Here is a 23,902-nt window from a genome sequence, read left to right as displayed (position 1 = left end):
AAACTCTGTAGTTATCTTGCTAAATGGAAGAAATGGTTAGGTATTGAGCCAATTCATTCCTATTATCTATCAGTAGTTTCTCTCAGATGTTAGACTTGAAGGACACAGTTACTCTGTTAAAAACTTAGGAATGCTATTACATGCTCTAAATTGGAGTATGTGTATACAAAGAAGAAAACATCAGTTCAACACTTCACTGGTTGTCCTACCTAGCATCCAAATTACTTTGTCTTGTATTTCAACACTAGGACTCAAAGGTTATTTGATACTTTTAAAAAGAATGTCTTAAGGTATCACAGAATGTATTGGCCCAGGCTCCACAGGATGGAGGTAGTTTGTCCTCTGAGCCTCTCACATAAATTCCAGGTATGAAAGGCTGCAAACTTGAAGGGTACAAACTTTTATACCTGTCCCCTTACCAAAGGCAGGCAAAAGAGACAAAGATAGTGAGCCCTTGGTCCAACTTCCTACTTTTCATCCAAGATATTAGACACAAACACTTTACCTTTCTATTATTAATCAAAACACACCACCATGAACCTCTTAATTCATGGACTTCTCAAGTTTGAGCTCAGGTTCTCTTCTAGCCTTTCTTTGCCTCTGTTGGCTCTGCGCTTCTTTCTACACATGTTGAGGCTTATCCCAGAGCCCCAACCTTCTTTCTGCAAAGGAGGCTACATCTTTGTGGGTCTTCCCACATTAATCTCTTCTAGCTGAATATTTTTGGGCAGCATTCTGATGATTTGGCTACTTTGCTACATGATTCGTTAGAAGACTTGCATGTCTAGCTGTGCTCTTGATTCAACTTGTAGTGTGACTCAATTAGCCAGTTTAGAAGTGTGTTTCACAGCAGGAAATTTCACACTTACAAATCAGCAGTTTGGCAAACCCTGATGAAATAATGGCTAGTTTACCCTGAAAATCTTTGTAATCTAGAAGTCAACTATCTGAGCAAATGCCACAGTAATTAGATAATTAGCCAAGCCCAGTGGCTGCCAGAGTTTTCTGCCAACTTCCTTTTTTCTACTCGATGTAATTTCTGTCTCCCAGAATTCAACCTCTCAGATTCACCATTAAAAATTAAAGTCGGACCCAATACTTCCATTTTCCTCTATTTTTAAGTATGTATGCTATGCATTCACAACTTTCTTCCATTCCCACATTACTTTTTCCATTCATAATATTATTGGGCTTTGATCAATTGGGCATTGATAATGGGATGATCCAGTTTGGGAAATACATCCAGGTGTCACCTACAGAAGCATAGATGGGACCTCAGTTCTGCTACAGTGAGTCACAAGACAAAATGTAGCTTCAGATTGAACCCATTTGGAATCTGGACTAGGATAAAAAGGTAGCAAAATTCAAGGAATGCTTTGTGAGGTGCTTCTGTATCAATGATTGTAGTCTCTGCATTAATGTGGTTTTATAAGTACAATTACTTTTACTTAGACTTTTATACTTTGGAAGTTTTGCATATGTTTACCATAAATTCACTACTTTAAAAATGACTTTTACAATTGACAAGTAAAAGCTGTATATGTTAATGGTAGAAGCACAGTGTTTTTAGTATTTGCATACTTTTTGAAATGGCTAAATCAAGCAATTGAATACATGCATTATCTCACATACTTACCTTTCTGCCTGAGTGGTGAGAACACTTAAAATCTACTTTCAGTAATTTTCAAGTACAAAACATATTTCAATTATCTGCAGTCATGATGAACAGTAGAAAAATGTTACATCCTTGACCAACATCTCCCCAAGGCTTTCCATTCCCCGGCCTCTGGTAATCATAGCATCACTCTCTCTCTACAACTTGATTTCTTTATACTCCACATATAAGTGAAACCATGCAGTATTTGCTTTCTGTGCCTGATTTCCTTTCATTAATGTTATGTCCAGGTTCATCCATGTAATAACAAATGACATGATTTCATTCTTTGTGAAGGCTGAATAGTATCCCACTGTGCAGACACCATATTCATCCACCGATGCATTGGACAGGCACTGGTGTCGACTGTGTCTTGGAATATTGTGAATAATGCTACATAGAAAGTAAGAGTGAAAATATTTGACATTCTGATTTCTAATCCTTTAGATATGGATCCAGTCATGGGTTTCTAGGTAATATGGTAGTTTTAATGTTAATTTTTATGTACTTCCATATAATTTTCCATAATCACTGTACCCACCAATGGTTCAAAAGGCCTCCTTTTTATTTTTTTTCTTATTTATTGTCAAAGTGATGTATAGAGAGGTTACAGTTTCATACGTTAGGCCTTGGGTATATTTCTTTTTTTTAAATTTATTTTATTTTATTTTATTATTATTATTTTTTTTGGCCAGTCCTGGGCCTTGGACTCAGGGCCTGAGCCCTGTCCCTGGCTTCTTCTTCTTCTTTTTTTTTTTTTTTTGCCAGTCCTGGGCCTTGGACTCAGGGCCTGAGCACTGTCCCTGGCTTCTTTTTGCTCAAGGCTAGCACTCTGCCACTTGAGCTAAAGCGCCACTTCTGGCCATTTTCTGTATATGTGGTGCTGGGGAATTGAACCCAGAGCCTCATGTATACGAGGCAGGCACTCTTGCCACTAGGCCATATCCCCAGCCCCCTTGGGTACATTTCTTGTACTGTTTGTTACCTTCTCCCTCATTCCCCCTATCCCCTCCCCTTTTCTCTCTCCCTGCCTGAGTTGTTCAGTTGGTTTATACCAAATAGTTTTGCAAGTATTGCTTTTGGAGACATTTGTCTTTTTATCCTTTGTCTCTCGATTTTGATATTCCCTTTTACTTCCCTAGTTCTAATACCAGTATATACAGTATCCAGTGTACTCAGATGAGATACAGTGATAGTGTGGGTACAACCACAGAAAGGGGATACAAGAGGATCATCAACAATAGAAGCTACAGTTTCACATGGCATGTTGAAAGTAATTACAACAGTGATATAACAGTCGTTTCCATAACATGAAGTTCATTTCACTTAGCATCATCTTATGCATTCATAAGAGCATAGCTATTAGGCTCTTGTGATCCTCTGCTATGACTAGCCTAAACCTGTGCTAATTATTCCCTATAAGGGAGACCATAGAGTCCATGTTTCTTTGGGTCTGGCTCACTTCACTTAGTATAATTTTTTCCACGTCCTTCAATTTCCTTACGAATAGTGAGTTCTTAGCATCTTTGTTGAAAATCAACTGACCAAAATGTGTAGGTTTACTTCTGGGCTCTCTATTTTGCTCTATTGTATATGTGTCTCGTTTTATGTCAGTACTTTACTGATTTCATTAGGATAGTTTTATAGTAGATTTTTGTTTTGTGTTTTTTTGGTGTTTTTTTGTTTGTTTGTTTGTTTGTTTGTTTGCCAGTCCTGGGGCTTGAACTCAGGGCCTGAGCACTGTCCCTGGCTACTTTTTGCTTAAGGCTACCACTCTACCTCTTGAACCACAGTGCTACTTCTGGATTTTTCTGTTTATGTGGTGCTGAGGAATTGAACCCAGGGCTTCATGCATGCTAGGCAAGCACTCTACCTCCAAGCCACATTCCCAGCCCTTATAGTAGAGTTTGAAAGCACTTAAAACCCTTTGGACAATGATAAAGGAAATACAGATAAATGGGAAGATATCAAATGTTCATAGACTGGAAAGAATTGATGAAATATCTATACTATCAAAGTGATTTAGAGATTCCTATCAAAATTCTGAAGAATATTTTAGCAGAAATAGAAAAGACAATCCTAAAATTCACATGGGAGAATTAAAAAAAATGTCATCTTGGGCAAAGAGGGAAAAGATGAAGGTACTACAATATCTGATTTAAAAACCTAGTAATTACTTAAATGCAAGGAAAACTTGCTGTTTGAAGTATATTCCATAATGGAGACTTTAGTAAAGCAACAAACCAAGTTGTGAATATAAACACTAACCTTTAACTTTTACGTTTTGTAAGTTTGAATTACAACATATTCATTTGACTTAGGAAAGTATTTACTTCAACTGTTTTTTTAAAATTGATTTTAATCCATTCAAAATGTAATTCATTTTTAAGCTCTTATAACATTGTCTGTGCCTAGTAAATGATGAATAAATATATATGGATCTCTCCATGAATTTACATCAGTAATCATAAAATCATCTATCATTTTTAAAAGCCGATCTGGACCAGGTACTTGTTAGTTCCTTGGCAGAGCAGTGACTGGATGTGAATTCATTTAATGATTCACAGAATCCTCGTGGGCCATGATAATATGATTGAAACCAGGCCAACTGATGTTTTAATCCTTTCTGTCCTTCAGGAAGTAATGACATTATGAGCTAAGTTTTTGTTATTTAGCATTTGTTGCACCAAGATTATAGATAGAAAGTAGAATAGATTCATGCTAACCCGATTCATAATCTAAATTAGATATGCAGGAGAGTGACCTTGGGAATAAATGGCAGAAGTGACAACTTGCTGAAAAAGTCAGGAATAAACAAAAAATGTTCAAACAGAGATGGTGAAGAACCCCATCAGCAATTGCTGGCAATAACATCTGGTATAGGACTACAAGGCCTGGTTTTAGCCCCACCTTCAACTCCTTTCGTAAACAAGGATTCTCTCTTCACCCTGCTTTACTTTCCCTATCTGCTAACTAGTTTATGCTTTATAGAGGAGATGGGATGATATATGAAAATAATAGATATGATTTCATCATGAAATTATAATTTTCTAAGTTATACCAAAAGAGGCATAGAGCCATTATATACATTTTATGTTTTGTATAATATAAAATAACTTTGTAATATAGAATTTGGAAGTTCTGAGCACATCCCAGACATAAGAGCACATTTCAGATATAAAGGCCTAGCATTCCCTCTTCTCTTAGAGTGAATGCTTAATGAAGGACTATTTCAGACAACACTAGGTTAAAAACCGTAAGAGACAAGTGTAATTTAAAATGCATTTTTTAGTGCTTGGGACAGAATCTAGGGCTTCATGTACACTAGACAAATGTTCTATCACTAAGTTCCATCTCTAATCCTAACCATTTCAGAATAGTCAACAAAAGAAAGTTATCTAAACCAATGTTAGACTAAACCACAGCATATATCATATAGATTTGGTTATATAAATGAGATGAGAAGTTAAGACAACTTGACAACAGATCTAATGATAGGACATGAGGAGCTTTCCAAAGCTACTCAAAGAGATGTGGATAGTATGGCTATATTGCACAAGACATGACTGACACGTCATCAGGCGTACAACGGTGCAATGTAAAATCATTCTTCCAACTTCAATGATAGAATATACTTACCAAAATAAGAATAAGATCTGTGCCACTGGAACAGGCCTGAAGACCAATGGAACAGAATTGAAGACCCGGGAATGAACCCACAGAACTATGCCTACTTAATCTTTGATAAAGGGGCTAAAACAATAGTGTGGAAGAAAGATAGCCTCTTTAACAAATTGTGCTGGAAAAACTGGCTCAACACATGCAACAAACTAAAACTAGATCCTTATATATCACCCTGCACCAAAATCAATTCCAAATGGATTAAAGACCTCAAATAAAAACAGACACCCTGAAAACACTAAAGGAAGAAGTAGGAGAAACACTTGGGCTCCTTGGCGCAGGACGGAACTTCCTGAACAAAGACCCAGAAAGGCTACAAATCAAAGAAAGGTTGGACAAATGGGACTGCATCAAACTGCAGAGCTTCTGCACGGCAAAGGACATAGCTTGCAAGATAAACAGAAAGCCCACAGACTGGGAGAAGATCTTTACCGGCCATTCAACGGACAAAGGCCTCTCTCTAAAATATATGCAGAACTAAAAAAATTACCTTCCTCCAAAACAAAACCGCAAAGAACTAATAGCCCGCTCATCAAGTGGGCTAAAGACCTACAAAGAGACTTCTCTGATGAGGAAATGAGAATGGCCAAGAGACATATGAAAAAGTGCTCTACATCACTGGCCATAAAGGAAATGCAAATCAAAACAACATTGAGATTCCATCTCACCCCAGTAAGAATGTCCTATATCAAGAAAACTAACAATAACAGTTGTTGGAGGGGATGTGGCCAAAAGGGAACCCTACTTCATTGTTGGTGGGAATGTAAACTGGTTCAGCCACTCTGGCAAGCAGTATGGAGATTCCTCAGAAGGCTAAATGTAGAACTCCCCTATGACCCAGCAACCCCACTTTTGGGTATTTATCCAAAAAACCACAAACAAAATCACAGTAAAGCCACCAGCACAACAATGTTCATTGCAGCGCAATTTGTCATAGCTAGAATCTGGAACCAACCCAGATGCCCCTCCGTAGACGAATGGATCAGGAAAATGTGGTACATATACACAATGGAATTTTATGCCTCTATCAGAAAGAATGACATTGCCCCATTTGTAAGGAAATGGAAGGACTTGGAAAAAATTATACTAAGTGAAGTGAGCCAGACCCAAAGAAACATGGACTCTATGGTCTCCCTTATTGGGAATAATTAGCACAGGTCTAGGCAAGTCACAGCAGAGGATCACAAGAGCCCAATAGCTATACCCTATGATCACATAAGATGATGCTAAGTGAAATGAACTCCATTTTATGGAAATGATTGTTATATCACAGTTGTAACTACTTTCAACATCCCATGTGTATCTGTAGTTTCTACTATTGATGATGTTCATGTATCACCTTCTTGTGATTGTATCTACACTATCTCTGTAATCTTATCTGAGTATATGGGAAACAGTGTGCACTGGTATTAGAATTAGGAAATTCAAAGGGAATACCAAAATTGAGAGACAAAGGGTAAAATAAGAGAAACAACAACAAAAGCAATAGTTGCAAAACTGTTTGGTGTAAGTGAACTGAACACCTTAGGGGGGGAAAGGGGGAGGGGAGAGGGGGGTATGAGGGACAAGGTAACAAACAGTACAAGAAATGTATCCAATGCCTAACGTATGAAACTGTAACCTCTCTGTACATCAGTTTTGTAATAAAAACTTTTTAAAAAAAGATCTGTGCCAAGGATAGAGAGCAGATGGGCCAATGTTAAAAATGAATAGGGTAAAGAGATAGGCAGGTATTTCCTTCCTCCCCCTTAAATACTCCTGGTACACCTAGAAAAAAGTGATGTAAATGCATGGGAAAGGAGCAGCAGTTGTGTGCCTTTATCTCTAGAATTCTACTATCTCTACCCTATCTCTTATCTTACATCCCTTGTAATAATCCCCCTGAAGTTTTATAGCTGTATTTCTTAACTGGACTCCCTGCATCCCTGTTATCTTCAATTTTGTGAATCCAGTTTTGTCCCACTAACTCTACTCATCTTTGATGTTTCTCCATGAGGTGATTGTCAATGACTTGCTTATTCACTTATAACCTCATACACACACACACACACACACACACACACACACATCACAGATAAACAGTAACGATCTGTGTTCCCTGCCATAGCCCAACAGACCCTGCACCAAGGTGCCCTGAATAATCATAATTTTATTATGGAAGAAGATTGGACTTACACTCACGGACACACTTTGAATAAGAATCAACAAAAGCAAAATATATGTCTGATCACATTTAGAGAGCTGAGAGCAGTTGGCCAGTCCCTCTGCTAACTACACACTACCTATGGCAGTATTCCTCTTCTATTGTAATTCCTGGAACATAGACGATGCTCAGGAACTTTTTGAAGAAAGGATGGATTCACAACAGATAAAAGATTATGAGCCTTGTATACATTTATACTGGCCTAAAGAATGTTTTTGAACCTATGTGTGGAGTTATAAAATATGCTAAATCCTTGGTATAAGTTTGATTAATAGTTCCATTTCTACTTATTTAAAAGTAAAAAAGACACCGGTTACCAGTGGTTCATGGCTGTAATCCTAGCTATTCAGGAGGCTGACATCTGAGGATTGCAATTCAAAGCCAGCACAGGCAGGAAGGACCATGAAACTCTTATCTCCAATTAACCAGCAGTGGAGCTGTGGCTCAAAGTGGTAGAGCACAAAAGCTCAGGGACAGTGCCCAGGCTCTGAGTTTAAGCCCCATGACCAACAAAAATAAAAAAAGTAGAGAGTAAGAAGTAACTCAACAAGGGTAATAGTTACTCAACAATGTAAGATCCAACATCAGCTGTGAAGGCAGTAAAAATAGTCTAAAACCACAGTAGTACCTACCTTTGTAGAGAGAAATTAATAGAAATACCAGTTAGGCCTAACAGTTTCTCTCATTCTGGTTTGTATTAGGATGTATCACTACACTGCTAATTCAATAAATATTAAAGAAAAAAACAGAGGCATCTCAATGTCATCCTAATGAAAATGTTTACAGAAATGGTTGTTGAGGCTGCATGGGGTAGCACATAAAACACTTACTGCTTAGCAGAAGAAAACACTGTACTATGGTACTCAATGTTTGTGTTTCTTCAGATCGATAGGCTGGATGTGGAGAGTTTGTTTAGCAACATTGAATCTGTGCATGATATATCAGCCAAGCTGCTATCCTTGTTGGAAGAGGCCACAACCAACGTGGAACCGGCTATGCAAGTAATAGGTATGTTTATTCTCTTCTCCAGTTCCACCATAGAAGAGGAAATAATATTTTAATGACCTCCCAGTGCTTTGCTTTTATGCTTCAGATTCACAAAGCTTCCCAGGAGGTATATAAATGCTAAATCCATCTTCAGGCTCATTGTAATTACACAAACTCTGTATTTATTTTCAAATGGGTTTGCATCCATTTGCTCAAATCCCTAAGTAGTACTAAGCACAACATTTGCTCTTTAATTTCTCATCTTTCAACGTCTGTGTCTTTCAGATGTTCTTTCATTTTGCTTTATGACTAACATTTACGTGATCCTTAAAGAATTAAACATTTAAGTATTTTATTTTAGAGCTTTACTGACTTCACAATATTTTTCCAATTTTACTATGCCTACAAATTGATTGCTTTTTGAGTTGTGAATTTTTTATGAGTTTATATGATCTATAAAGAACTTACACAACTCCTGTTTTTTCAGTTCTTTTGCATTTTACTCTCAAAGAATAATAGGTATATTTATATATATGTGCATGAATATGTATGCATATATGCATATATTTACTTATACATATATATATTTTCTTATTCTAGTAATATTTTTAAATGACCACAGAGATTATTACATCAAAAGCATTGAGCCAAATTTTTGTTCTATTTCTGGGAAGTCTCAAAGAAGTTTTGTGAAGAAAGTAAAATAGAGTAGCTAATGATGAAGAGAACTGATTCTTTTCTTTTTCAATAAACCAATTTTTTTTTAATTTTTATTGTCAACCTGATGTACAGAGAGGTTTCAGTAAACCAATTTAGAAACAAAAGTCTAGAGTATTCAGTTTTTATATTAATTAAATACTGGTTTTCTGTTTCTCAAGAAAGTTAACAGTGAACATCCACATCCATCACAAAGTCTACTGCTGTCACTAAAAGACAACCAGGAGACAGAGCCCTGCTGTCGAAGCACCAATATCTAGGTCAAAAACTAGTCATTACTTTTCAAAGTTTGCTCAAAATAGGCAAACACACGCATAGCTGGAGTAAGACATATTTACATATGGCTCCATGCAGCGAGGCTTTTCATTGAGGTCAAATGTCAGTTGTCTTCAATTAATTTCACACATTTTTATTTCCACGTTTTCATGGACCTACCAACAAAAAATGTAAAGCAGTCTCTTCTAAGCAGTTGACATCTGTAGCAGAAGTGGTTGGCAAACAGTTAAATGATGGTAGTTTTATAACAGAATAGCTGATAAGCAAATAGAAAATCACTTAATTCTAATAATGGGTCAATTTTTCTTAGTCCAACTTACAGAACCAGAGAAGAGTTTTGAGGAGCATATGGTATGAAAAGTAATTTTTTTTCTGGAAATGCACTTCAGTGGTACAATACCTACCTAGCATGCAAAATGGGCCTGGCTTCCATCTTTAGCAGGAGGGAAAGAAAAGATACTGTTGTCATTTGAAAAATAAAAATTGTGAATACAAATGGTAGTTAATAAGAATACAAATATTGGTGGAACACATTATTATAACCAAGTCTTTTCACTAAAATTGAAATCAATGGAGCAGAAATATTCTTTTTTTTTGTCTCACCATTTTTTTATTTCCCTTTTCATCCTCAAATCAGATAAACATACATGCAAGACACAGGGTGCCAAAATAAAAAACAATGACAACAGGTCAATGACAACCAAAGGGAAGAAAAATGGAAAGAATACAGAAATAACTTTACACAGTACATAAAAAACTCTGAGCAGAAATATTCTTGAAATTAATTAAATTGCATATACAATGAGGTTGTGATATTTTACTAATTTACACAACAACTACTCTAAATTTTCACATAATTTTACACACATAAAATTTGAACAAAAATTTCATGATCAGTTATATCCTCAAATCTGAATTCTGAAATATGACAAAAACTTTTGTTGCTGCTCACCAGTCCATTTTTAGAAATGCCTGGTACTTTCAAGGCTCTCTTTATAAGCCAACCAAAGTGTCTCATATTGACATCAGGTTATTTTTGTAGCCAACCCCTCAGAAAATGTATTTGTTTTGTTCCAAATCAGATAGAGGTTTGGCCAGGAGGGGTGTATGAACCTGAATCCCATCCAAGTCCCAATGATTGTGAAGTAAACTTCTCATTTATCTAGGTATTAGGAAAATCTCCCCTTTGGCACTAGAGCTGTGAATCACAAACACTTCATCATGCCATCTAAAGATGGAGAAATCAGACATATGGGCTTTGTATTTTAAAGTAATACAAGTTTTGAAACCTTGCCAGGTGTCAGTTTACTTCTGAAATGTAAGTGCCTTGGTAAAAGGTTTTTTGTGATGATCTCCTTCAAAATCCCCAGCATGGGTCTTCGTAAGTGTGGCCAAGATGGCTCCTGTCCTTTCAAACATACTTTCTCCAGGCAATCGGGGTAAAACCTCTGCCTTGTTTAGTCCCAGTAGCTGGGCCCCCAGCCAAGGAGGATAAGCAGAACTTGGAACACCTGGGTTGCAAGCTACCAGAAAAACTTTTATCTGGGACAGCAACCCCATCTCTTTTACTCAGTTGTGTGTGTCACTTAGGAAAACAATACCTAGAGGCCTGTATTTAATAGTAATGCACCCAGACTTCCAACCTACTTCCCAGACAGTGGGCTACAATCTCTATTCTCTGTCCTCACAACCATGACACCCCTTGTTTGTATTCTGAATATTCTATTTTGGTAAACAAGTTTTATTTGGAACTACAGACAACTTTCCCTTCAGATATTTTTTTTTTTTTTTTTTGGCCAGTCCTGGGCCTTGGACTCAGGGCCTGAGCACTGTCCCTGGCTTCTTCCCGCTCAAGGCTAGCACTCTGCCACTTGAGCCACAGCGCCGCTTCTGGCCGTTTTCTGTATATGTGGTGCTGGGGAATCGAACCTAGGGCCTCGTGTATCCGAGGCAGGCACTCTTGCCACTAGGCTATATCCCCAGCCCCAGATATTTCTTTTTAACTACAGTTATTTCTTACAATTATTCCAAGATCTTTTTTAGAAATGAATTTATTTAAAAGTTAAATAATAAACTTCAAAATTTTGTCATATTTTCACACAATTTCTTTTTTTTTAGCTTTGGGTTTTTTTTAAAGTTTTTATTATCAAACTGAATTACAGAGAGGTTACAGTTTCATACGTTAGGCATTGGATACATTTCTTTTCTTTTTTTTTTTTTTACTTTCCATCTAAATATTTTATTTTATTTTTTTCCTCAAATTTTTATTATCAAACTGACGTACAGAGAGGTTACAGTATCATACGTTGGGCATTGGATACATTTCTTGTACTGTTTGTTACCTCATCCCTCATTCCCCCCCTCCCCCTTTCCCTTTCTCCCCCCATGAGTTGTTCAGTTCATTTACACCAAACAGTTTTGCAAGTATTGCTTTTGTAGTTGTTTGTCTTTTTTTACCCTGGCACACAATTTCTTAATAAAATGTTATAGGTAGTGATGAGGAAGCTCTTGACTAGTCAGGATTGCTATCATAATGTTTTCTATCAAAGAAGAGGAAGAGGAAGAAGGAGAAGGAGGAGGAGAGGAAATGGAGGAGGAGAAGGAAGAGAAGGAGGCAGAGGAAGAGGAATAAGAGTGTTCAACATGTTGATTACAGTTAAGTTCACCTGGGAGAAACAGAGACCAAGAATGAGATATGACTAGCTTTATAAGCCATGCTTATTTCTCTGTTGTGGGAAATGGGAGATTGTATGTTCTGCACTGCTCAAACAGGTGCTCAGCAGAGATGCAAGGGCCTTCCAGCTCTTAGTGCTGCTTCAAAGGCATGGCCCTCAAAGTCAAGGACAAGGTAGTGTCAGTGTTTCAGGTGGCAGTCACAGGCAAGGATGAAAAAGGAATAAAATTGGAACTGGCTACATCTTAAAGGAAATTCCTGGCTTTTGCAACAAGATATTTCACTTGTACACACACTGGTAGACTTTAATTACTTGGCCAGATAAATTGCCAAGGAGTCTGGGAGATAGTTTTTATCACGAGCAATCAAAGATTCTATTTCAGCCACGCACTGGTGGCTTACACCTGTAATCCTACCTACTTGGGAGGCTGAGATTGCCTGTTACCTTCGCTACTGCTGAAAGCCTAAAATAAGCTGATCATGGTCCAGGCATGCATGCACCCAGGCAGGAATCAAGACCCTATTCTAAAAAATAACCAGAACAACAGCAAAAAAGAGCTGGAGGTGTGGCTTTGTGGTAGAATGCCTGCCTAGTAATTTCAAGACCTTGAGTTCAAAGTGTAGTCCACCAAAACAAAACTATATGCATGTGTGCCATCATTTATCTATGTTATACAGTCATGTGCCCCTAACAATAGGGATACAGTTTGAGAAATGTGTTTTAGGTAACTTCCTAATTGTGAAAACACCAGTGAATTTATTAAAGGCTACCATACACACATACACACACATATACACATACACACTAAACACATCAACATATATATACATATTCACAGTATATATTGTACAACATGTATATATGTATATATGGAACAATATATACTATGGATTGCATAATAAGTACAATGCAAAAAAATCTTTAGAACCACTTACTCATCTGCATTCTGCCACTGACAGAAATTTTACACACTACATGACTGTGTTTGGCTTGGCTATCAAGTAATAGTCAGCTAAAGACTATAACCATTCAATTTAGTATCCTTACCTAATGAAAGCCTAGGAGATTTCTGAAGTGTCATTGGTATGGTTTCCTCATTCACAGGGGAAGTTCATTCGGGAATGGAGTTAGAATACAGAAGACACATGGTTTGGTATTGCCCATCTTGGGGCTAAAGAGAAAAAAGGTGAATCAGAAAGAACATGAACACAGTTACATCAGTAAAGAGAGCACTAGGATGGGTGCTGGTGGCTCATACCTGTAATCCTAACCACTCAGGAGGATGACATCTAAGAATCACAGCACCCACGCCCTGAATTCAAGCCCCACAACTGATGAAGAGAAAGAGAGCGACAGAGAGACAGAGAGCAATATATTCAACATAGGAGTAACCACCAAGATACAGAATATGTTCAATATTTTTTCAGTAATTTTTTTTGGGGGGCCAGTCCTGGGCCTTGGACTCAGGGCCTGAGCACTGTCCCTGGCTTCTTTTTGCTCAAGGCTAGCACTCTACCACTTGAGCCACAGCACCACTTCTGGCCGTTTCCTGTATATGTGGTGCTGGGGAATCGAACCCAGCGCTTCATGTATATGAGTCAAGCACTCTTGCCACTAGGCCATATTCCCAGCCCTTTTCAGTCATTTTTAAGGGAAGTAACTAAGGATATTTAAATGATTGCATTTTCCCCTCTCCTTTGCATGGCAATTGTTATTTGGAATGCCAATACAGAAATTCTTAGTTTGCAGATTTTTTTTTTAAAGGAGACTGTGGTAGTTTTATTTTGCAGGATTCTGACTTCTATGTGACAGGAAACTAGAAGGAAATTACCTTCCCTAGTTGTGGTTCAATCTCCTAATCATCTCTTCACATACATTAGACAGAGCAGTTGTCCTTCACCACGAAAGGAACGCAGCCCAGACTTACGTTACCGTGGAAACAGAATCACTTTGTGCTGCAAGATACCTTGCCTCATCAGCACTATTGTGAAGCAGAACACATTGGTCGGGCTGGGAAGGGAATCAAATATTCTGTTGTCGGTATTCTACTTGACCTTCAGGTGCTTTTCAATTAAAGCACTTAAACATCTTTTAACTTAGATATTTATTATTACAGTGCCATCAACATTTTACTTGGAGAAGAGTAAATAGTATAATTTTGCTGATAAGAGCAGAGATATATATCCTCCCAAACTGGAATATTTCTGTCAAAAATGATACAAGGATATTGGCAATTAATGGCTTAACTGCATATAAAATAGGTTTTTTGTGTGACTCAACTCTGTGCTTTGACCATAATATGAATTTATGGGCCTCTTTCCTTTTTTTTCTTTTTTGGTCTATAATCTTCTTGATAGTGAGTATATATGTTTACAATGTTGTCTTATTCTGAAAAGTGTGTTTCTCAACTTGATTGTATTCAAGCCTGCACCTAGCACCCACTTTTGGGCCTAATTTTCTGCCCCAGCCCAAAGTTCCAGTGTGTCTATTACCCAGACCTTTACTGAGAGTCTCTCTTGTAGGCGTCTCTCTGTGCCCAGGCTTACATTCACTTAGTTCCCCATTTACTTTTACTTTGTGTTAATTATTTCTTATTACTGTCTTAAAGAGCAAATTCATAATCATAACCTATATGATTAGACAAATCAACTTAGTAAAATCCCAGAAACAACTCAAGAATCCCTCATCCTTTCAGCTCCAAAGCACTCACAACAATTGAGTTTATTTACAGACTCCAAAAAAACTCCACTATTTAAACAAATAGGCACACAAAAATTTTATTTATTTATTTATTTATTTATTTATTTATTTATTTATTTATTTATTTATTGCCAGTCCTGGGCCTTGGACTCAGGTCCTGAGCACTGTCCCTGGATTCTTTTTAATTTTTTTTTTTTTTTTTTGGCCAGTCCTGGAGCTTGGACTCTGGGCCTGAGCACTGTCCCTGGCTTCTTTTTGCTCAAGGCTAGCACTCTGCCACTTGAGCCACAGTGCCACTTCTGGCTGTTTTCTATATATGTGGTGCTTGGGAATCGAACCCAGAGCTTCATGTATACAAGGCAAGCACTCTTGCCACTAGGCCATATTCCCAGCCCTCCCTGGCTTCTTTTTGCTCAAGGCTTTCCCTCTCTACATCTGTTTCATCATTTATGATATAGTATCCATAGTATAGACCATGCATAATAAGTGTTCAAAATTGAGCAGTTTTTTTGAATAAATCAGAAGTATTGGAGGTGAAATTTCAGGTACTTGGTAAATAAATTTTCAATATTTATTTTACTAACATTTCCTGAGATTCTCTGAAAAGAAAGCAAAGAAATTAGAGAATTATTATTATTATTATTATTTATTTAATTTTTTTTTGCCAGTCCTGGGGCTTGGACTCTGGGCCTGAGCACTGTCCCTGGCTTCTTTTTGCTCAAGGCTAGCACTCTGCCACGTGAACCACAGTGCCACTTCTGGCCATTTTCTATATATATGGTGCTGGGGAATCGAACCCAGAGCTTCATGTATACAAGGCAAGCACTCTTGCCACTAGGCCATATTCCCAGACCCAACACACAAAATCTTAAAACACACACACACATGTGTATGCACACACATGCACACACATGCACGCGCGTGCTCGCACACACACACACACAATTTCACCTCTAAGTCTATATGAACAGGAAAATCCTATATCCATACATGAAGAGGAAATGGGAGTCTTTCACTGGCTGGATATAAATTTGAATGGAATATGATACCTTCAAAATAATAGTGTTTTAATTCTAGAGATAGTAAAGACAGCTTAAGAGACAAGTGACAATTTTTTTGAGCAATTAGTTGGTGGCAAGAAATGTTCCATTTGTCATCCCCTTTAATTCTCAAATTAATCTCAATAATACCATAGCTTCTATTATTTCCAGTTTACAAGTAATATGAGGGAACATAGGACCAAAGGATTTTCACAAAGTTATTCCTAAAGTCGCCACATCCTAGCTGACTTCTGATTCTGGGTTTAGTTCTCTTCCAACTGTACCGCTCCACCTAGAATCCAGGGAAGTGCTTTTTGTGTATGGACCTGAAACGCAAGGATATAATGAAAACAGCAGGCTTCAGATCCTAACTTTCTCACTCCCAGACAGGACTTTGGGGAAATGGTTGATTTGGTTGCAAATTCTGATTTGTTCGTCTTTAATTAAATGTGGATAAATAAGCTCTTATCTATTTCTGCATAGAGAAAATGAAGCAGTCACGCTGCTTGAAGTGCTAAGGACCTTTATTTCTGTAGGAAATTTTTTTCCAGTTACTGTAATAGGGCCAGACAAATGTTCACATCATTGTTAATCAAGGCAGTCATCAAAATCAACTGAGTCTCCCAATCATCCTCAATCTCAAAATGGCAATATTTTTTAGAGAAGATACTGCCACATTTTTTCTTTATCTCCCACATTATCTAATACAGTGCCAAGTAGACTCTTACTCCATCAGTTTTAAGGATAGACTGGGTGATTAAATCAAACTATTGTCCAATAACTGCATGGACCACCTGTACAGTCCTGACTTTATGATAATATTAACAAATATTCAGTAATTACATAGTCACAATTACTCCAAGTTTTTCATGAAGATATACTCATAAGCTTGACTCATAGTATTATCCAATTAATTTTATAAGGATCAATGACCTGTTCTTTTTTTATAATCAATATTAAGAAAAATTTTAAGGGCTGGGAATATGGCCTAGTGGTAGAGTGCTTGCCTTGTATACATGAAGGTTCAGTTCCTCAGCACCACATATATAAAGAAAGCCAGAAGCAGCGCTGTGGTTCAAGTGGTAGAGTGCTAGCCTTGAGCAAAAAGAAGCCAGGGACAGTGCTCAGGCCCTGAGTCCAAGCCCCAGGACTGGCAAAAAAAATAATAATAATATAATAAAATAATAATAATAATAATTCTCTAATCTCTCTGCTTTCTTTTCAGAGAATCTCAGGAAATGTTAGTGAAATAAATATTGAAAATTTACTTACCAAGTACCTGAAACTTCACCTTCTATACTTCTGATTTATTCACAAACACTGCTCAATTTTGAACACTTTTTAATGCATGGCCTATACTGTGGATATTATATCATACATGATGAAACAGATGTAGAAAGTGAAAGTATGTTGCTCAAGTAACAAAGCCAGTTTGTAGCACAGTGTGAGTCAAACCCATACACAGATCCATGTTCTCTTAGCCATAATCCTGCACAGAAACCTGTTAAATTCTTTGTCCTTTGACTAATAAGAGAAAGGAAGGTGAGGAGAACGAAGGAACAAAGGAGGGAAGGAAAGGAAAATATATTAAGGCCCTCTAAAATAACCTGCCAAGACAGTTAAAAAATGGACATATGAAATGCTATTTTGGTCTAATATGACATCATTTTGCCTTTCTTCTGCATTTATCAGGAGAGGTATTCTTGCAGATTAAAGCACCGCTGGAAGATATTTATAAAATCTACTGCTATCACCACGACGAAGCACATAGTGTACTGGAGTCCTATGAAAAGGAGGAAGAGCTGAAGCAACATTTGAGCCAGTGTATCCAGTCCTTAAAGTAAGGTCTTTTCAAATGGTGATTCCCATCTCTCAGTTGCCTTGCAGGGGGCATTCTAAATGGATCTAGATGAAAGCTTGCACAAAAAGCCTATGTTTTATGCAGCTTGTTGGAGCTCTGCTTTGTGTTACTTTATGAAAAACTGCCATGTCGGAAGCCTGGGTTGACTTTTTTTTCCTCTCTGAAAGGTTGACTAAAAATAACATGGGAGAAGATTCAGGGGTCTGAAAAGATAGAAAAATGCAATGTCAAAAACTAAAATATGGCTGGGAATATGGCCTAGTGGCAAGAGTGCTTGCCTCCTATACATGAGGCCCTGGGTTCGATTCCTCAGCACCACATATACAGAAAATGGCCAGAAGTGGCTCAAGTGGTAGAGTGCTAGCCTTGAGCAAAAAAGAAGCCAGGGACAGTGCTCAGGCCCTGAGTTCACGGCCTAGGACTGGCCAAAAAAAAAAAAAAAAAACTAACTAACTAAAAACTAAAATATGGGTGGAAAGCCCTTTCTTATAACTGCTACAACTTGTGCCCACTCAGTTTAAGGAATATGGACAGTATGGGCCTGCCAAATGATGTATGGCGCACGTGAGTTAATAGGGTTAGTGAGTGCCTGAATGGTCTTATTCCTCACCTTCATTGTATCGGAAGAGGGGGAGATTATGAAGACTAGTCAGGCCTTACTAAAATTAATTTCAAGATAATTAGTCATGCCTACCTTTTTAATGCCTAAATACTGGGGTGGATCCTATAAATAAATAAATAAATAAATACTTTCTTGGCAAAGAAATATTCTCACTATAAAAGCTAAAAAACATCGTGTGAGTAAGATTTTTTTTAAAAAATTGTTACTTCATGAGTTTATAGATATTGATACCCAGAATTTGCATTTTCTCCCATTCTTTTTTATATTCATGACACAGGCCTGGGTTTGGGCATATAAAATGGGATCTAATTGTATATGCAGTTTCCTAGGAAACTTAAAGCTGAAATTATTATCCTATTCCTTATCTTACCCAGAGTTTGCTTATGGCCTTTCACTTTTAAGGTGTTATCCACCACCAAATGACCTTGATGAGTTGGAGATGAGACAACCAGGGCAGCAGTGGTTTGCAAATCAATGTACACCAGTCTGACACCTTAGCTTATCTCCGCATGTACCCTATTTTGTGGGATGGGAACGTGAAGGATCTTTGTGTTTCAAGAAGTTTGTCCTGGCATTGAGTGAAATCATGAATCTACTCTGAAGGAATCTTTTCCAAGTTACAATTGGACCCAGTGGGTTTAAGAAGGACCCAGGAAATTTGAATGTAAATAAATACATAGGAGTTAGGGATTTAGCTTGGTGGAAAAGCACCTAGCAAGTGCAAGGCCTTGAGTTCAGTCCTCACCACCTCAAAATGAACATAGAAAGTTCAACTTCATTGCCCTCTACTGTCCAAAATGTAACTGCAGCTCATCTTCTGTTTCTTTATATCATAGAAAAGAATATATTCAAGTCACTAAATTGTGAGCACTTATTTAGTGCTCATAATGTAGCAAGCTACTGAAAAAAAAAACAAAAATAAATAAGACTTTATTTTACATCCTACCTATAAATAGTTCAATATGATCTGAAAAAAATGTGTGATGAGAAGTTCTAGTTCATTGTTTCTGACTGATTTCACTTCAATCCAGTGCTAGCTTATCAGTTTGGAGAAAAATTAAAGTTTGGAGTTATATTCATCTTAAAAAAGCCATGTTAGGAACAAAGACCTCTAAATGTGGAGCTAGCGCATCTTCTAGACAGGTAATGATGTCCTGAATATGAATGAACATTTTCCATTACTTTAAACAAGCGGAAAGATTCGATCCAACAGGTGTCCATCTTCAGTCATTTCCTTTTTTCAGTTTCTAGAAATAGAAAAGAGAAATATTACAGCAAGCGAGAAGCTAATTCCTTGGATCATTATCACAGATCCAACTGGGGCAGGGGCCTGGGGTGAAGGAGGGGAGTTGGTTTCACTTGGTCCTTACCAGGAGAGTTGATGGCGTTAACCTGCACTGGGTTGTGCTTCTGACTGCTCACCAGGAATAAAGCTTTCTATTCAGATTGAGAGGAACATGTAATAATTGTTTATCAAGCCTGTGACTCCTAAGAGAAAGACATAGATACTTCCAGAATATCCTTTATGCAATATAGCTTAGTATCATACACCTACAAAGCAGTGAGAAGCAGAGGTAATTTTGAAACTTCATCAAGTACTAATTGCTCAAAACTACTTTCAGATCTAATGGTTTATTTGGTCTCGCATATTCAGAACCCTCCTGATTTGGGGAAAGAATTTCAGCCTCTAGGAGGTGCTAAGGTTTAGAAAGCACAAAATTCAAAGGAATTAATATTGGCAGGACAACTTCTTAAGGGAAAGGAAATCAAAATAAAGTAGTTTTAAGGTAGGGCTATTTTCCCAAAAGTTGCCTTTCCATGAAAGTAAAGTTGATGATGAATTGTACTGGTATGCCTGAAGGCTGAGAGAAGTAAAATTATTGACATTACTATAATACTGACCTCGATTGAGCTAAGCTTTAAATTCTAAGAAACAGGTTTTCAAACAGGTTTATAGGCCATGGAGAGTCTAGAGCACCCTGAGGGCTTGGTTTCCCTAGCCAAGTAATCAGTCAAAGCTATTACTGTCACTCTGACTTTTCCTAGTGGCTAAATAAAGGAGCCCCAAAGTGCAGTTGCCAATTCTAATGAAAATTAGGGGCAGCCTCCATTTTCTCTCATGCAAAGGGCTACTGAACAACCTGGCGTGAAGCAATATCCATAAAAGTAGTGGCTTCAGGCTTCAGAAGCTAAAGCGGATTTTTCAAGCAATTTAGGTTGCAGTTTGCCAGAATTAAAATGTTTATTGAGGGTCTAATAAATATTTATTAGGAGTACTAGATAATGTTGAAAATATATTTGAAAAATATTTAAAAGTAGTCCTTGCCTCCCAAAAAATACAAACTATACCTGGGGAGATAGAAACCTACCTGGAAAGTTTGATAAACACACAAGGGGTCATTTAAGCAAACCACAGACCCTGTCTCCGTTCAAGACTAATTTTGAAGGGATAACAGATATATTTCCTGGCTCTAACAGATTTAAGCATATAACCCTTGGCTATTCTTCAAAGCCCATTATCATTCAGAGGATAAAACAAACTTTGTATCTAGAAAACAATTTTGGATCCTTTTGAAAGTGAGGGTGGTGCTTCCAGGTATGAGCATTTACCTGTGCCAGAACCTCAGGAATGCAGATTAAAGAAAGACAAGAGGGGGCTGGGAACATGGCCTAGTGGCAAGAGTGACTCGTATACATGAAGCCCTGGGTTCGATTCCATGGCACCACATCTATAGAAAATGGCCAGAAGTGGTGCTGTGGCTCAAGTGGCAGAGTGCTAGCCTTGAGCAAAAAGAAGCCAGGGACAGTGCTCAGGCCCTGAGTCCAAGGCCCAGGACTGGAAGAAAAAAAGAAAGAAAGAAAGATAAGAACTGGAGAGGAATCACGCATCCAGTGCTCCCTCACTGCTTTCTCCCAAGTCCATGGGCTTTTCCTATCAGTATAGATACAACCTAAGCAGTAATTTCAGAGTGTGGAGACCTTAAAGATGAATAGAGTAAAGCTATCCCAATGCACAATTACATTTGCATCTGTTCCCTAGAAATCTGAGATCTTCAAATTTTTATATAATCAACAAGGAATGTTCACAGAGGGCATTGTTGACTCCTGAGATGTGTGCAATACTGTACTAATGAAGTCTCTAAAGCTATATAAGTTGTTCACTGAGGACCTGATTACTTAGCTGCTTTGGAGCTATTTAAGGTTTCTGATCTGTATGAGGAAAGTGAAGCTAGAATGGCTATACATGAAAGCATAGCTGTAATTAGAATAGCATATCTGCTGCCATTTCTATTTTTTCTCTGGTTATAAATATCACTAAAGACTTGGTTACGTGTCAGAGGCCCCACAGATGTGTTTATTTTGAAATAGAAAAAGAATGAAGGACTTTATTTTGGGGTAGATGGGAGACACTTTTCTAGCTTCATGCCTCATTGCTTAATTAAATTAAACTGTATCCTTTTCCTCACCAATGCTACCATACTCAGGAGAAAAACACCTCATTTCAAATCATCTTGATAGGCTGTTCATATCACTCTTGTAGCTCCCCCCAGCCTTGCCTCATTCAAGAATTCAAAAGCTCATGCCGTGTGCCATCTAGAGGAATCAGTTTCAATATACTCCCCACACGGTACATGTATACCTGTAAATGGAATACTCCATGTAACAAATAAAATCACTTTTGGAAATTCCTTCAGTTCCTTGTTATATGTCCTTGGGTTGGAACACAGATGATAATCTTTAAAGAATAGGCTTATAAAAAAAACTTTTATGAGTCAAATTACAATGAGTCTATAGGGGAGATGTGGTAGTGGATAGATCATATTGCTTTATAGAAGAACAAATGGACAAAATGTAACTTCCTCCTTGGCTAGGATTAGCTTCTGGAACGTGTTAGCCCAAAAGAGATTTAAGTGATAAAAGTTATAATGTAGTGCCCCCTCCCTAATGGATAGATTGTGGGTTTCTCCATTAGAAAATTTCTCAGGATCCTTTTTATGAAATGTGATACTGATTAAACACAGTGCTTACTTTGTATTACAACGTTTAGGTACTTTGGTTGGAATAAAAAGAGAAGCTGTCAGTGGCTCACATCTAAAATCCTACCTCCTCAGATAGCAGAGGTCTGGAGGAACCTGGTTTGAAACCAGCTAGGGCAGATTTCATCTCTGAAATAACCAGCAAAAAAACAGGGATTAAGGCATGGTTTAAGTGATAGAGTGCAAGCAAAGCAAACACAAGTACTGAGAAAGGGGCACAGAAAGAAGGAGGAGAGAGGAAGAGATTGTATGTCTTCAGGAATTATAAAAAGTATTAATCTTTCTTTTTAACTTCAAAGTACTTTGCTTTCTAAACAATCACATTGTTTGTTTGCTTGGAAATTTTTATTTTTATTCATCGTTTCCAAATTTTCTGATCTGTTATCTAAAAAGAATTCTAGACAAATTCCTCACAACAAGAAGACAGAAGTTGGGCAAAGAGTGTGAACAGAAAAATGAAGGGAGGGAAGTGTTGGCAGGAAATGGTTAGTAGTGGGCGATTTCTAGAACAATCCAGGGTAGTAGAGGAGTTCTTTAAAAAGCCATACATATTTTTCTAAAACTATAGCAGCTGTTACTTTGAAAAATCTGGGCAGAGGACGACAATGGAAAGGCCTCAGGCCAGAGGATGCCTGGCAAGGAATTTGTGTGGTTGCCATGACTATAACCCTATGGGGTGGAGGGTGAATGTCAGGAAATGGGATAAAGAGAAGGTGGAAGAGAAAAAGATCCTATACTACGTTTCCATGGAATGGCTTCAGTTTTGTAAGAGCAAAATGGTAGCCACAGATGCTAGTAGTACCTTAGTTAAGGCTTTTTTGAGAATTATTGGTAGGTAAATAGTTTATACCCTGTCTTAAAATGATACAGAGATATTATAGAGCATTTAACAATAGTTTTCTGCAATCTCGGTTACACACATTGTTATATTTTTTGATAATTTAAAGAAAATTTAGTCTACTTTTAAGTGAATAAAACTTTCTAACTATAATATGAATCACAAGTTTTCAGTTTTATATAAAGTATAAAACAAAAATGGTAAATACTGAAAATGAAAATTTAGTAACATGATTATAAAGCAATGAGACTAACCTAACTCCATTGGGTGGTCATAAAACTATTTTACATAACAAAATAACTGTTTTGTAATGTTACATATTACTTCAGATATTTACACAATTTACCTTTTTCTCTCTCTTACAGGAAAATATATATGCAAGAGTAAGTATTTTTTTGAATTGACTTTTTTAATTGTGCATGTTTGTGGATACAATCTGGTATTTTTTATTATTCTTAATTTACTGTATTGTTATTATAGAGGTCATATTACAGAGGGTTTACAATTACATGAGTCAGGTAATGAGTACATTTCCTTTTGTACAGTGTCTTCTGTTCTCTTCATTCTCTCCTTTAAAATTTTCAAAATAGAAATTAAATCAGTTTAAGCCA

The 23,902-nt window shown here is 37.3% G+C and overlaps 1 protein-coding gene across 1 annotated transcript in view; it reads left to right on the top strand.

The window, feature by feature from the left end:
- Arhgef38 (Rho guanine nucleotide exchange factor 38) overlaps positions 1-23,902 on the top strand; it is an 89,749-nt gene that overhangs the window by 32,576 nt on the left and 33,271 nt on the right. The window contains exons 3-5 of the mRNA XM_048333673.1: positions 8,423-8,546; positions 17,626-17,773; positions 23,657-23,674. Of these exons, the coding sequence (XP_048189630.1) occupies positions 8,423-8,546; positions 17,626-17,773; positions 23,657-23,674 (290 nt within the window). The remainder of the gene's footprint in view (positions 1-8,422; positions 8,547-17,625; positions 17,774-23,656; positions 23,675-23,902) is intronic.

Source organism: Perognathus longimembris, chromosome 24 (genome assembly GCF_023159225.1).
Source record: "Perognathus longimembris pacificus isolate PPM17 chromosome 24, ASM2315922v1, whole genome shotgun sequence".
Lineage (NCBI taxonomy): Eukaryota > Metazoa > Chordata > Mammalia > Rodentia > Heteromyidae > Perognathus > Perognathus longimembris.
This window is presented reverse-complemented; position numbering and strand designations above follow the sequence as displayed.